The 15,996-nt window shown below is 54.1% G+C and overlaps 1 protein-coding gene across 1 annotated transcript; it reads right to left on the reverse strand.

Moving 5' to 3' along the window:
* TMPRSS9 (transmembrane serine protease 9) lies at positions 1-15,225 on the reverse strand. The gene is made up of 19 exons (XM_074851454.1): positions 15,105-15,225; positions 14,107-14,234; positions 13,600-13,667; positions 13,001-13,179; positions 11,816-11,857; positions 11,363-11,476; positions 10,615-10,786; positions 10,086-10,360; positions 9,413-9,549; positions 7,891-8,206; positions 6,907-7,078; positions 5,328-5,599; positions 4,581-4,717; positions 3,641-3,998; positions 3,430-3,546; positions 2,122-2,293; positions 1,547-1,812; positions 887-1,023; positions 1-426 (listed from the first exon to the last, which is right to left on the reverse strand). Exons 1-19 carry the CDS (start codon positions 15,223-15,225, stop codon positions 265-267), a joined length of 3,345 nt encoding a protein of 1,114 aa, XP_074707555.1. The 3' UTR covers positions 1-264.
* Positions 15,226-15,996: the final 771 nt, after the last annotated feature.

Genomic DNA, 15,996 nt, shown 5'->3' on the forward strand with positions numbered 1-15,996 from the left:
GGATGTTTGGCCAGGTCTTAAGATGGGACAGGCCTCATTTATTTATAGAAAACGTCTAGAATTGTACCTTTCTATGCAAAGCAGTTACCAAATGCCCTGGTGTCACAACTGCAGTGGGTCACACAACACTGGCATCTGCTTAATACCTGCAGGCCATCTTCACCCCTTTGCAGCATCCAAAAAAAAAAGTACAGTAGCTGAGGGGTTAGTGCATCCTCTAGAGATTACTCCTCTGTCGCCGTCCCTGAGTGGTGAAATGCAGCTTCAGAGCTTGAGGTTCTGCGCAATCCAGCCCTGGACAGCTGTGACTTTGGTGTAGACACCAGGGAAGTATGGCCTGGCACAGCCATAGCCCCAGCTTGTGATTCCTGCTAGAAACCACTTCCCTGAGGGTTCTTTACATGCCAGGGGCCCACCTGCATCGCCCTGCGGAGAGAGGAAAAGGGTCCTGTGTCAAGCCGAAGAGGCAGCCCAGCCCCCCCAGCTGTGAGATGTTCTTTCTCTCTGGGACACAGAGGCAGTTCCCGTCCTGTTCCCCACAACTGCTCATTGATGTACTTGCATGCACAGTCGAGGTTGGGGTTCTGGAAGATGACAGAGCGTGTTCAGAGGCTCAACAGGGTCATGGAACAGGCTCCGTGGTGTCCCCGTGGTCTCTTGCTCAGCATTACCGCTCTGCATGTCCCCCTGGCCTGTCACGGGTTGGTGCAGGCAGAGCGGGGTGTATGCACAACGGACTTGGACAATGGCAACAGCCCGTGGGGATGGAGGGACGGGGAGCTGAGCTGGGGGAGGCAGGGCAAGGCCCTCCTGAGAGAATACAGCCCGGGGACTTTGCACAGGTTTGCTCTGTCCCAGCCGCAGCGTTTGCTGCTCTCGCACTCACTGAACAACTGTCGACGGTGCCCTGTGGGAAACCAGCGCACACCATCCTGCTGCTGATCTGGACAGGGTAGAACTTTTTGCAGGCCTGGTCTCCAATCATGTTCACTGCTGCTTTTTGCAGATGCTTTGACATGAGACCTGAGGAAGCAAGTGTCACTGTTAGCTTGGTGCAGAGCTTAGGAGAAGCAGCAGCACAGGTAGGAGTGGGGTCTCTGCGGCCTTGCTCGCCAAAGGGAGAGACCTGCACTGGGAAGTGGAACGGGCCTGGGTCCTCCCCAGCAGAGCAAGCACAAGAAGGTCCCTTTGGTGTGTAGTTTGTCAGGCATCTCAGCTGACCAGACAGAAATGGTATCGGGGTGGTCCTTGTACTGCAGGAGCACAGCTGGAGCAGCTGCTGCAGGGATGGGGAGCACAGTGGCTGCATGTAGAAAGCCTGGGAAGGCTGCAAGAGGGCAGAGGTGTAACGGATGGAGGAGCACCGTGCTGGGGAGGAGACTGTGGTGGCACCAGGCCTTGCCCAGGTTCGTATCCCCTGCAGGGTCCAGCCTGGCACAGGGAGCACTTGGGGCAGTGGAGTGGAAATTGTAGACGTTTGGGCTCGCGGGGTAGATGGCATTTAGCTTGGCCATCGTGGGTGTGAGGGAGCCCTCTCAGTCAGTACCTCCTTCCTTCGTGGAGCCCCAGCCTGTGATGAAGCATCTGGCTCCTTCGTGGAAGATGTGTGAATTGTCTGGGAGACATATAGGTTTGATGGTGTTGCTGAACTTGACGGGCATACTCAGCTCCAGTAGTGCCACGTCGTAGTCCAGGCTGTAGACGTTGTAAAAAGGGTGCTTGTAGATACGGAATATTTTCTCCATTTTGCCATCGATGCCGCTCAGGAAGGGTGTTCCTAGAAAGGCCACCCACATTCTGGGGTCACTGTAGCTGCAGAAAGACAGCAAACCTGGATGTTAGGAGCATGGCTTCACAAGGAGGGCTGCTCCTCCGCTCGTGGGGCTGGGATGCGCCGTGGCCACACCTGGTGAGGCCAGGACCCCCGTCCCCATCACACTCTGGACACACCCCGGCTTTGCTCCACTCACTCCTCTTCACGCTTACCTGAAGGGGCACATCTGTGCCAGGGAGCGTGTGCCTCCAGCCGTGGGGCTGGACTGCGAGGAAGGGGAAGGGCAGGTGGGCTGACAGGAGTGAGGCCAAGAGCCAGCTGGCTTCACTAGCCCGTCTCAGACTTACATATCAAAGCAGTGAGCTGCAGAGAGCAGCCACCGGTCGGCAATGAGGACAGCCCCACACTTGTGCTCCTTCCGCCGAAGCCAGAGACTGACTTGCCAGGGCCATTCTCCTCGAGCTGCAGTGCTGCCACCCACGATCTTGCTGAACGCCAGAGCACTCGTTGAGCCACAGTCTGGGACAGAAGAAGAGGCACCATGGTTTTAAGTAACCGTAAGTGAAAGGGCTATCATCTGCCCTCCTTCCATAGCCCACGCCGTGGGGCAGCCTTCTGGGCGGACACACACAGGGCAGTAGGATGGGATGAATTTCCATCGCCCATCTGAGGCAAGGCTTGGCAGACAGGGGATGGTTTGGGAACTTGTTATCACAGATCACACCTTCCAGGGATGGGGTTTGTGAGGAGGGGAAGTTTGGATGGACTGGCTGAGCTGTCACACGGCAAGGAAGGTGCAGTCCAAGGAGGAGCCCCGGGGGTGACAAGACAGAATCACAGAATCGTCTAGGTTGGAAAAGACCTTGAAGATCATCCAGTCCAACCATTAACCCAGCACTGACAGATCCCAACTACACCAGATCCCTCAGCGCTGAGTCAACCCGACTCTTCAACCCCTTCAGGGATGGGGACTCCCCCCCTGCCCTGGGCAGCCCATTCCAACGCCCAACAGCCCCTTCTGTAAAGAAATGCTTCCTAATATCTAGTCTAAACCTTCCCTGGCACAACTTGAGGCCATTCCCTCTTGTCCTATTGCTTGTTACTTGGTTAAAGAGACTCATCCCCCTCTCTGCACCCTCCTTTCAGGGAGTTGTAGAGGGCCATGAGGTCTCCCCTCAGCCTCCTCTTCTCCAGACTAAACCCCCCCAGTTCCCTCAGCCGCTCCTCGTACGTCTGGGCTGCCATGCTGTGCAGAGCGTGTACTGGCAGACTGACTGGCCAGAAGGGCTGTGTGCTGGGAAACGGGTTCTAATGTTTCAACGTGTAGTTAAGAACAGTCAGTGTGAGGTTAATGGTTGGACTAGATGATCTTCAAGATCTTTTCCACCTGAGATGATTCTGTGATTCTGTTTATAGCATAGAAGAGGCCACATTTTCTAGCAGAAAATTTGGTCCCTGCTCATCCAGGTTTATCTTGGTACAGGCTCTGTCAGACCAAGTAGGACCTGGACCACCAAAGGGCTGGCCCAGGCTCCCAGTGCACAGCATGAGGCCCCAGACAGCCCATGGGAAGTTGGTGGGTGGCACTGGGGAGTCTGGGTAGTGCAGAATAAGGCTGGGCAGCAGGCGCAGGCTGCAAAGCAGGGAGTACTCACCACAGTTCTGCTCATCAAAGCCGTTGCTGCAGTCAACAACGCCATCACATTCGGGATTTTCTTTTCCAATACAGATCTTGCTGGAACACTTAAAGGTGAAGCTGGTACAAGGCACCACTGGAAGGCAATAACCCATGGCCTGCTCAGTACCCTCTGTGCTGGGGCTGAGGGTCTCCTACGAACGTGTCAATAAAGCTGTTGTCACTTTTACCTGGGGTTTGGGTGGGCTTGGCAGGCTCAGTGGTTTTCAGAGCTGTAGAGGTTTCTTTCATGTCTGTGGTCGTCTTCATCCCCAGGGTGGTTCTGCTGATTGGACTCGCAGCTGTTGTGCTGGGCTGGAGGGTGAGGATGGCTGCAGTAGTTCTAGTGATGGCTGAACTGGCAGGGGTGCCTGCACCAGCACTGGGCAACTGTGAGATGGTATCCAGGATCCAGTCTTTGAGTCTGGTAATTCTGGCGTACACACCTGGGTTCATAGCCTGGGCACAGCCAATTCCCCAGCTCACGATGCCAGCCAGATAAAACACTCCTGGGGTCACCTCACAGGCCAAAGGTCCACCTGAATCTCCCTGAGGAAGAAGCAGAACAATGGCTGCTCAGCCCAGTCTCCCAAGAGAGGGCTACTCCCAAGAGTACCTACATGGAGCTGCCCCTCAGCCACACTGGGAGGACTCAGAACCCCCAAATGGTTCTTTCTCCAGCCCCACAGAGCTGTCTGCTGCCTTGCAGTGTGTGCAAGACATGAGTGTGCAAAGGCTGAAATGAGGGTGAATGGCTCGACCTGGCTGCACGTGGCATTTGTCATGGAAGTTAATAGCTCCTGACAGCACCTCTCCACGAGTGAGGGACAGCCACCACCGACTACCACTGTCTCACTGCCACAGGAGGAGACCTGCTTCATCCAGGACTCCAGTCTGGCCAGACAGAGCAGTGGGATGTTGCTTTAAATCATGCTCAACTTGATAAAGTTTTATTTACTTTTCTAAAGCTCCAAGGCTCCAAGGCTGGGTTTTCTGAGGTAAGGTACATGTGGATTACAGCCTGGCCACAGCAGCTCAGCAAATATTTCCCAAGGATGTGGCTGAGGCTGTGAATTAGCCCAGCTTTCTGGGACAATCCACAAGAGGAACAGAGAAATCCCAGACTTGTACCTGGCATGAGTCAACCTTCCCCTCCAGGAAGCCAGCACAGATCATTCGGTCAGTGAGGGAGAAGTTGTAGAGGAAGTTGCAGGTCTCCTGGTCTATGATGCCCACAGAAGCTTTCTGCAAGATTTCAGGCTTGGTAACTGCATGAAAACCACGGGATTAGTGAGTGCAGCAGAGAGATGTGGGAACTAATGGCTTTTAGAGTGACCCAACACATACTTCAGGAAAACAGGCTCTACTTCCACACAGGGATTGTGTCCTATATGAGCCACTCTCTCAGCAGCCCTGAAGCTCCTGTCTCACCCCAGGCTGCAGTTTCATAACTCTGCACACAGGATGCTGCACACAGGCAGCAAGTTTCTCTTTTGAGAGCTTGTGGGCTCCTGGTCAACTGTTAGAGGGACAGTAGGGCTTCTTTGGTAGCACATGTGCCACCTGCAGGCTTCTTCCTACAGTGGGACCTTTGCCTTTTCTAATTGCTTGGAACATCTCTACAACTGAGCATGGCTGCTGAGGCTGACGTGCTGTCCTGCCAGAGCTACAGCAGGTCACTGACACAGTGCTCTGCTCTTGCTTAACACAGGAGAACCTACTGAGGGGACCCCAGCAGGTTTCTCCTGGTTCCTGCCAAGCTGCTCTCTCCATTTTCTTGTTTGCTGGTGGCTCCTAAATAACTGTGGTGGCACAGGCTTTGCTGCTGAGTCTGTCACTGCTCCGGAGCAAATCAACTGGTAACACACCACTGCTTACCGTTCCCTTCTTGGAGGTCACCCCACCCAGAAATTATGCATTTCTTGCCAACAGGAAACTTCTGCACAGCGAGTGGGAGACAGATGGGCTGGATGTACTTGTTGAAGACAAGAGGTCTCGCCAGCTCAAGTACAGCCACATCAAAATCCAGAATAACAGGGTTGAAGAGGGGATGCTGGATCACTCTTGTTATATTGACTTTCACTGCATTCCCATCTGTTCCGTTCAGTGATGTTGTTCCCAAGTAGGCTTCGATCTCTTCTGGATTTGTCCTGCAAATACATAGAATCACAGAATCACAGAATCATCCAGGTTGGAAAAGACCTTGAAGATCATCTAGTCCAACCGTTAACCCAGCACTGACAGATCCCAACTACACCAGATCCCTCAGTGCTATGTCGACCCGCCTCTTCAACCCGTCCAGGGATGGGGACTCCTCCCCTGCCCTGGGCAGCCCATTCCAACGCCCAACAACCCCTTCTGGAAAGAAATCCTTCCTAAGAGCCAGTCTAAACCGTCCCTGGTGCAACTTGAGGCCATTCCCTCTTGTCCTATCACTTATTACTTGATTAAAGAGACTCATCCCCCCTCTCTGCACCCTCCTGTCAGGGAGTTGGAGAGGGCCAGGAGGTCTCCCCTCAGCCTCCTCTTCTCCAGACTAAACCCCCCCAGTTCCCTCAGCCGCTCCCCATCAGACCTGTGCTCCAGACCCTGCACCAGCTCCGTTGCCCTTCTCTGGACACGCTCGAGTCATTCAATGGCCTTTTTGGAGTGAGGGGCCCAAAACTGAACCCACTCATCGAGGAGCGGCCTCACCAGTGCTGAGCACAGGGGCAAGATCCCTTCCCTGTCCCACTTGCTCTTGAATTGCCACTGCCCACAGAACTGCTGTTCTCATGGCAATATCCACGGTATTTCTGACCTCTTTTTCTGAATGGCAAAAGCTGATGGAGCCCCACTATCACCTCCAGACAGATCACGTTGCTCTTCGGCCACACGCCTCACTTCACACCTGCGTACCTTGCATTTCACTTGCTGCTTTATTGCCCAGCTATTTAATGTGTAAGGTTGCCTTGAAATTCTTCATAGTTAGTCCCCCACCTTTTCCGCCTTCAGGAATTTTTATTTTTGACAAACACTATCCTCTTGCTACTCATTTCTTTATCTAGGTTACTAATAAATCTAGGCTTGGGCTCTTGCTGTTTAACAGAACTGTGCAGGACTGAACTGACCATCTTCCCTTTAGCAGCTGACCACGTGTCACTATTTCCTGTATTACAGCCAATTTTTAAAATTAAATTTCTTGAAGAAAGTCTCTTGTGGCACCTGTCCTTTTCCACCCATTAGATGTGTTGTCCTTGCTCCCTGCCCAGGCTACTTTAACCTTTCCCTGCCTCATTCCAGCCTCCCCACAAGCCCCCTTTTACTATGAATCTCTGGCTGTAACAAAAATTCACGTCCAATGTGTGTTCTTGTTTTTCCCCAGTGACTCCAGTGCCACAGCTGTGAGTCTGGCTACACGGCCACGTGCCAGTGGGCAGGCGAGCTGGGACAGCAGTGCTGGCAGGGATGGACTCACTCATTGAAGCAGTGAGCTGCCGACAGCAGCCAGCGGTCCCCGATTATGGTGGCTCCACAGAAATGCATTGAGTCTTCTTTCAGGCTGACTTGCCAGGGGATCTCTCCTCTGGAAGCATCTGTTCCTCCCACGATCTTGCTGGGTTTAGAGAACCCGGGTCGTCCTCCACACTCTGAACAAGAGTCAAAGCATGACTTGTGAGTACTCCTAGCAGGAAAGTGAGGAGAGACTTTTGCTCTCTCTAACCAGTAAGTCTGAGCAGGGACAGGTCGGGGCTGAAGTGTGAGGCATCTGCCCAAGCTCTGCCTTCTGCTCGTGGTCCCTAACGGCGGCCGTGCACATCCACACATGGGCTTTCACCCTGACTGCTTTTCTGCACCTTGCTCTTGGCAAGTCCTTAGTCCTGTGCCTTTCTGGAAGGCAGAGTAACCAGCAACTCTGTATCTCTTAGCCTTGCCATTCCAGAGAAAAAGTTCATCCTAAATTTAGAAAAATACCCTACACCTGTATCTCCCTGCAGAGCTGCTGGGAGGGCTCCTTGGAGCTGACAGGTCATCCTATCAACCCCTGCCCCCTTACCTTCAGGGAGATGTATGGCTGCTGTGAAAACTCTGAACTGCTGGAAGATCCTTAGGAGTGAGTGGTCAACGGGTGTCAGATGTTGTTGTGTCTTAATACCCTGTCCTGGGCCTGCTGGAGCAGACCATTACACAGCCAGCAGACAAAATTACACATTCAATCGCACAAGCAAAGGAGCCCATGGAACTCATCTGCACAGGTACTCAGTGACTTTGCCAGGCTGCTCTGGGCTGAGCCAGGGCAGCCAGATAGTCTCACTTGTGCCTTGGCCATTAGCACTTAGGCAAGAGTTGTGTGGCTCACCCTACTCAAGGACATTTCAGCTCAACAAAAGAACCAACCTGACATTTGGACCTGTACCAGCCACTCTTCCTGCCACGGTGCCCACCCTGGAGGTGCTCATACCTTGTGGTCTCGATGCAGTCACTGGCTTGCTGGCAGCTGGGGCTGGTGAAGTGGTGGGGACTGCGCCGGTGGTGGTGTTGAGCTCTTCAGAGCTGACCACATTACTATTAGTGCTGGAGTGTATTAGAGGGACAGTGTTGGCTATGGAGGTGGGGAAGGCAGAAATAGCATCCAAGATCCAGTCTCTGAGTTTGGTAATACGGGTGTAAACCCCGGGCCGCCTGGCTTCAGCACATCCAATTCCCCAACTCACGATTCCCGCCAGGAAAAACTTGCCAGATGGTTCTTGGCAAACCAGGGGCCCACCAGAGTCACCCTGCAAGAGAAGGCAGACAGTGAGCTCTCCCTGGGGATGCTCCCAGCTCTCCCTGGCCACTCTGCTAGACTGGGTCTCTCTGTCCCCGTGTATCCCAGCTCACCTCTGCTTATTTGCTCCAGCCTAGTGGTGAATGAAGCATCTCCCATGCTGGCCTTTGAGTGCTCCTCTGTGGGCACACTATCCTGCTATTAAGCAGTAGCCTTGTGCCCTTGATATGCCAGAAGAGCACAAGGACATCCTCCATAAAAATCTAGGGTAAGCATTTCTACTGGTTTAATCATTTGTTAAACTGCTGCTCTTACAGGTTAAGCCCAGTAGCCCCTCAACAGCCACATGATGGGCGTTCATTGCATGATACACAACCCCGGGAGACCATGCTAATCTTTGCATCATGTTTTCTTGATTTGGCCTATGGGTCCCTGGTCAATTCTGTGGGGTCAAGCTACTGAATGTCACTGATGTAAGACACGTGTCTGTGAAGCTGGCAGTGTCTTCTGGGGGTTGGATTGCTCTAGGTGAGTAACGACTAACTGGATGGGTTACGTTCATCATCCAGCCTCGAATCTTCCATTCCTGGCCCCTTCTCTGGTGCTTGTGCTGCGTTTGGTGCAGAAATATGAACTGCTACCACCAGAGAAGTACAGTTTTGCTCAGCTGGTGGGTTCAGGTATGAAGGGCCCTGCCAAACCACTGGGAGAGTCATGGAGATCAGAGTCCTCCTCTCACAACACAGTCCTCCTCTCCCCACACATTGTGAGAAGCAGGATCTTCTCCAGCTGACCACTTGCAATTCCAGGCTGGATAAAAGCTAACTAGGAAGAACACCAAGCTGTTCACCAAAAACTGTTGTGTATGTCTTAGTTTCCACTGCTGCCCTTTGCCATCTGGAGTTTGATCTGAGGACCTGCCAGGTACATTGGTAGCATCAGTCCTGATTACAGCTCAGAATGTAGAGAAAAGTAGTTAACTAGCCAAAAGAGCCCCTTAAACACCAGTGCCCTGCTCTAAGCACTAGAGAACACATCCTCACTTTTGTCTTCTGCAGTCCCTGATCCATGCCTGGGTCCAAGGCACGGCCACAAACCTTGGTGGGGGAACTGTGACCACGGTGTCAGATCCTGCATCTTGAAATGCTGCTTGGGGCATACTGGGAGGGAAGAGACTCACGCGGGGAGGTGTGCTGGCTTCCTGAGCAAAGCTTACCTGGCAGGAGTCGACTTTCCCCTCCAGGTAGCCAGCACACATCATCCTGTCTGTGAGAGCGTGGCTGTAGAGGCTGGAGCACAGCGTCTGGTCCAGCAGCTCCACTGTTGCTTTCTGCAGGAACTCGGGTTTCACCACTAGAATGATAGAATCATTCAGGTTGGAAAAGCCCCTCGGGATCATCGAGTCCAACCATCAGCCTGACTCTACAAAGTTCCCCCCTACCCCACATCCCCCAACATCTCATCTAAAGAACCCTTAAACACACCCAGGGATGGGGACTCCACCCCCTCCCTGGGCAGCCTATTCCACTCTCTGACCACTCTTTCTGGGAAACATTTTTTCCTCATGTCCAGTCTGAACCTCCCCTGTTGCAGTTTAAAGCCGTTCCCTCTTGTTCTGTCACTAATTCCCTGGGAGAAGAGACCAGCACCAACCTCTACAACGTCCTTTCAGGGAGCTGTAGAGAGTGATGAGGTCTCCCCTCAGCCTTCTCTTCCTCAAACTAAATGAGGAAGATGCAACCGTGAGCAAACCGCAGGGCACCTTGCGTGGGACCAGCTGCCCATGTTACAGCCCACCCCGGCTGACCAGAGCACGGCCCGAGTTCCCTTCCCTGGTGCCTCCTGCACCGCTCACACCCCACCTCTGCCACCCGCCACGCTCTGCTTACAGAAATCCTCCTTGAGGTAGCCCCAGCCAGAGATAAGGCACTTCTTGCTGGCGGGGAAGCGATGCCCAGCGTCTGGCAGGCACACGGGCTGGATGTACTTAGTGAAGGTCACAGGTCTCTTTAGCTCCAGCACGGCCACGTCGTAGTCAGCTGTGTCAGTGTTGTAGGAGGGGTGCGGGATGATCCGGGCGATGCCCATTTTCACTGCGCCGCTGTCTGAGCCTCTCAGGGAGGTGGTCCCCGTGTAAGCTGCCCACATGGCTGGGTCCTGAAACCTGCAAGAGAGAGCCGGGACCGTGTGAGCCTGCAGCCACAGCATCACCCCCCAAACCAGAGCCGCCCGCTGCAGGTGCTGCTGCCTCCTGCCCATCCTGCCATCTGTGCTGGGGCAAGAGCTCCCCGTGGCTTCGCCTGGTAGGGGAAGGAAACCCAGTGTGATGGGGCTGTGGTACAGCAGGAGCTTGAGCTGGAAGATACAGCAGCTTTTGGCAACTGGGCAGGGGGGCAAGGTAGCGTGGCTAGAGCTTACTCAGTAAAGCAGTGAGCAGCAGACACCAGCCACTTCTCTGTGAGGATTGCAGCACCACAGAAGTGCTCGTTGTTCTCTCGCAGGCTGACTTGCCACGGGAACTCCCCTCTGGATGCTTCTGAGCCTCCGACTATCCTGCTGGCAGTCTGCATGGCAGGGCGGCTCCCGCAGTCTGAAAGGGAGGAGAGAGCCAGCGCCTCAGGATCCCACCGCTGCGCACCAGCAAAGTGCTCTCAGGGGCAAGTGGGAAAAGCTGCTTCAGCTTCGTGCGTGCTGCCAGCACATGCTCAAGCAGCAGGACACTGCCAGGGACGTCACAGCACAGAATTCAACCGGCAGGCTTGGAAAAGAGCACGGCAAAGCACTGGCCACTCACAGCATCTTCCCTGAAACTCTTCTAAAGCAAGAAATTCCAGAGACAAATACCTTGGCTAGTTTCACAAGCTCAGCCACTGCCTCGTGATCTGCTCCCAGCAGCCTGCAGGCATGTTGTCCTTGCCCAGCATCCCAGCCCACCAGGAAGGTGGGTCTTATCATGACCCTTTGCAGTTGTTGTTGGGACTAAGGTGCTTCCAGGGTACAATTCCCCTCATCCTGATGCAGACCTCTACTACTGGCCTGACAAGTTGTGCCATGTCCATGGCTCTCCTCAGTGCCCAGAAGCCCAGTGGTGTTAAAACAGTCAAGGTCTGCAGCAGTGGGTTGTGGCCTGACCCCACGCCTAGGAGACCGGCTGTGGGAGACTCACCACAGCCCCTTTCGTCGGAGGCATCGGCACAGTCCTTCTGGCCGTCGCATTCGGGGTTTTCTTTCCACACGCACTGGGTGTTGCGGCAAGTGAACGCGTCTCCAGGGCAGCTCTCTGGGGACAGTAAGGCTCGAGTCACTCGTGACCTCCACAGCCCCGCCAACAACCATCCCCCGGCTTCCCCAGGAGCAACCACCGGAGCGTCCCTGTCACTCTGCTCCCTGGCAGTGCCAGTCCCTGCAGGATGGAGCCAGGAGCGGGGCTGCAACTCTTGTTGAACTTGCAGGGGAAAGGGGTGCAGGGCCCTGCACCACCAGGTTATGAGGAAAATGGGGCGCAAATGCCTCTTGTACCTGCAGCCAGGCCACTGGCGAGGAGGAGGCTACAGGTCAGGCTGCAGAGGGCAGCCAGGGCAGCTGGGGCAGACGGCTCTTCCTGCTGCCTGGCTCTTACCTGATTTCAGTCCAGGTCTGGGGGGAGAAACCTCACTGGGACCTGTGACAAAGTGGAAGGAATGGGGATCAGTGAGGGTGTCCCAGTCAGGGGCACAGGAGCTGCGTGTTCCCGTGGACCGTGCTGCTCCCGGGCCAGGGCTGGCAGAGGCTTTGCTTCATCTCCTCCTCCTGCTGGCCCTCGCTTTCCCTGCCCCGCAGCCAGCGGTGAGCTCCTGGCCCCACTCCCTTGCCAGGGCACTTGCTCAGTTTGTCCCAGCCCAGGCACAGAGCGCAGCGCAGGAGCTGCCCTCTACAGCCCCACAGGCTTTTGGAGCCATCCCAGGGGCAGGGGGACGTTCCCAAGAGCTGTGGCAGCAGCTGCCTCCCAGGAGAGGGCTCCAAGGCTGAAGCTATGCAGGGCTGTTGCCTAAAGCCAAGGGTGTCTGTGCACCCTCCAAAGGCTCCCAAAGATCCACGGACCCTGCCCAGTGTTGCAGGGAGTGCAGAGGAACCTGCAGAGGAACCCACACCTTCGTGCTTTCCAGGCACACGTGATTTTTAAATCTGCTGGGCCTGGAGTCCTACAGTCACATGCAACTCCTCAGTCACGGAAGGAGAATTTCTAGTCAGGTGGTTTCAGAGAATAATTCAAATATAATAAATACCTACCTAAGCAGAAATTATTGCTACAACCCTGAGGACTGCCTAAGGGCTGCTGCGCACTTGTAGGTGCAGACAACCCAGCAATTAACCTCCTGAAGCTTGATCTCTTATCCCTCAGACTGGTTCCAGGTGCTGCAAGAAAAGCCAAAGAAGCTGCCAGTTATGCTTTAGGCTCTGTTGTTACTGCAGGGCCCCCAAAGCTGCTCTTGCAGGGCAGAGAGCAGCAGGACAGCATGAGCGTTGGAGGGGGACCTGGAGACTCCCCACAAATGTCTGTTGAGCAACCACCAAGATCTAGGCATGTTTCTGCTGCTGTGTGGTGAAGCTGGTAACTCCCGGGACAACACCAATCTTCGCTTGGTGTCTGGCAGCATCTCCATTTCTAACATCGCTGCTGGGCATGAAGCCTTGACTGGACATCCCGAGCCAAAGCCCTGCAATGGTTTGGCTGAGACACAGTTCGTGTTTTTGCCAGTGTGACCTTTGGAGCAAGCACAGGGCACCTTGCTCCGGCTGCCCGGCGGCTGCGTGAGGAACATACCTGTGAGAGAAGCTGAGGATATAGTGCCATAGGCAGCCAGGGAGAGACCCTGCTTGTGCAGGGCAGTGGCCAGCCCGTGCCTGAGAGCTTCCTGCTCCATGGTAGAGCTCAGGGCCTGGGAATCCTGGGGGGCGAAGCGGAGGCGGAAACGGACGAGCACACTTGAGTTTCCATTCCTGCTGGAAGACAGAATTAATGGGGACATTGGCTCCAGGGTCAGTACAAGGGACAGGCTCTTGTGCTAGCTGCCTACAGGGAACTCAAGGGAAACAAAACTAATTCTTAATAATTTAAGGTGCAAGTTTCTCTGGAGATGTGCTCTGGGTTGAAATGATCATTTGCATCTTTTTCTTTGGCCCAAAGTTCAGCTTTGGTTGAACAAGTCATTTTCCTCTGCCTTTCTGACTGCATTTCCAAATGAAAAAATCCAGAATATCGGTGTCATCCCAGAAGAAAATTCAGCCTTGACCAAAAAGCAGCTTCTCTTTCTACTAGTTCTGAACAAGAACACAGGTGTGAGCTCACCTTCTTGGTGAAGCTTGTCAGAATGCTCTGAAACATGAGCTGCTCAGTCTGCAGAGACTGCTGCCTACACTCACCTGTAGCCCAGGATGGTGCAACCGGTGCAGCTCCAGTCCAGCTGGGAGTCCTGGAAACTGGACAGAAACTGCAAAGAAAAGAACGATGGTCACACACTTACTGGGTAGAAGACCCCAGGGAGATGGGACTAGATGATGCCCGGGATTTTGCAGGGAGCTGGAGCGAGCTGAAGCATCTTCTCTTGTCTCTGCAGGCAGCAGGAGCACCTGCGGTGTATCCCTTTTCCCTGGCTCAGATCATGAGGCAGCACATCCCTTCTTTATGCCTTCCTTCTCTTTTGCAAGGAACAGACCTGAGCACACATTTCCCACTCCACAAATGTCCCTTAGAGCCCTGATGGGCCCTCTCGAAGTGCAGCTCAGTGTACTCTGCTGTTGTTTAAGAAATCCCTGTTTTTCTGCTGCCCTTGGCATCCAGATTCTGCTGAATGAGGACAGTTGAGCTGGGCCCTGGGGAACCACCAGAGTCTTTCCCAAGTCTTTTCTGGCAAGCCCAGATCAACTCACCAGCCTCTCAAGAGCAGGTGTCAGCACCCTGTAGTAGTCGGAGTTCTCCATCTGTAAGCTGCTGTTGAACGTGATTCCTCGCAGCTCCACCGTGTGCTCAAAGCTGGTCTCTCCCGCGGGATGACAGGCTGCCAGAGAGGGAAAGGGTCTGTCAGAGGCACAAAGGACACGCGGAGGTTCGGGGCCGTGGCTGGGCCCAGCTTTGGAACATGGGTCTCATCGTGTCCTTTAGACCCCCCTGGTTTGAGCAGCTTGACTGTCCCTGACCACCCCTTGGGGGTGCCCCATGGCCGGGCTGGGCTACCCTGCACACATGCTATAGGAGAATTTTGCACTGTACTAGTTTGAACTTGAAAATGGTGGGTTTTTGTCAAGCCTGAGACAAAAGTTCATGAACAGATAGGTACAACCTGGCAGTGCAACCCCAGATTGGCTCCATCCTTGCAGGAAGAGGCTGGGGAAAGCACGCTGGGTACCAAAGCCAGCTTAGAAAGTGGTCCTGTACAGTAGAGCTGTGGTGGTGGGATCTGTCAGCCATGGCAGGCTGGGATCCACACCGGGGTGGGGGCCTGAGGTGACATCTGGCCATGGGGCACCAGAGGCAGAGGAGGGAGGTGGGAGAGGCAAGGAGATGGTGGCCATGCTCTGGAGAGGGACAGGAAAACAGGCAGCGGTCAGTGGCTGCAAGAGCTTCTGACAGGAGAGGGCTGGGGCAGTGAAGTAGTGACAGGGAATTTGGGAGTCACAGGGAGAGATCAGAGGAGAGGAACAGAGCATACGTGTCATGCGACACTGGAGATAACGTGCTTTAAAGTCAGATATTCAGAACATGAGTTGACTACAGTCCTTGCAATTTGTGTGTGTGTGAGGAGAGATGACTGCATTTTGTCCTCAGCAGAAGGCTTTTGAGGGTTTTTGCAATGAGGACTGTGAGCTGTGCAGACCGTTTCTTTTTTGGAGCAGATAAACTGAAAGAACATACCCAGGGGCACACTCACCCAGCAGGATCCCCAGGTAGAGGGCTGTCACACTGCCCACCACAGCGGCAGCAACGGTTACCTTCCAGCAGCCGGCCCTCAGCCTGCTCCGGGTGCCTAGCACTGGCTTTACCTGGTCCATGCTTCCTGAGCAGCTCTACAGACGGCCCCTGTGATTAAGAAGAGGAGGAAAAGGACAAGATTTGCATGGAATGTGACATGCCAGCTGTGGTTACCCCAGGAGCTCCAACTAGTGCATTATCACAAGAAGTAAAAGGGTGGATCCACACTGCATCCCCTGAACGTGCCTCAGGCTGCAGTCAGGAGATTTTACTAATACATCCAGGTTGTAGGAGCTGAACACATCAACTATGGGATGGCCCCTCCCTGCCTGGTTCCCCTTCCCTTTCTTTCTAGGAGGTCACCACTGAGTATGGCCATGTCTGTTGTGAGTACAAACTCCACCTCCACACCATGCACAGGCACTTTTGGTGACACAAGCTCTGGGTGAGCGCAGCATCACGGGCCCTGCTGCGGGGTCCAGCCAGCACAGCAGCTGGTACCTGCTCTTCAGCAGGCAGTCCCCCAGGCTTGCTTTAGCAGTGGGGTTTCAAGGTCCTACCACCTACGATGCCAGGGTGAACTCATACGCCAGCTCATAGCAAGGGCTGAGTGTGGATCGGGCTTGACATCTTGGCTTGCTCTTTCTGCCTCAAGACATCACCCCTAGTAAAGATCCTAAAACCAACCAGTGTCACTAGCAGATGCTTTGGTGCTGCTCAGGAGTCACGGAGCTGCAGTAGCAGGTGGAACAGTTAAGTTGGAAAGTACAACATTTATCTCAGAGTAATCTTATACAAATTACAAGACTAGACTGCAGTCACATCCTTAAATGTGAAACTCTGCAGTCTGA

The sequence above is a fragment of the Strix uralensis genome, chromosome 27, assembly GCF_047716275.1.
Source record: "Strix uralensis isolate ZFMK-TIS-50842 chromosome 27, bStrUra1, whole genome shotgun sequence".
NCBI lineage: Eukaryota > Metazoa > Chordata > Aves > Strigiformes > Strigidae > Strix > Strix uralensis.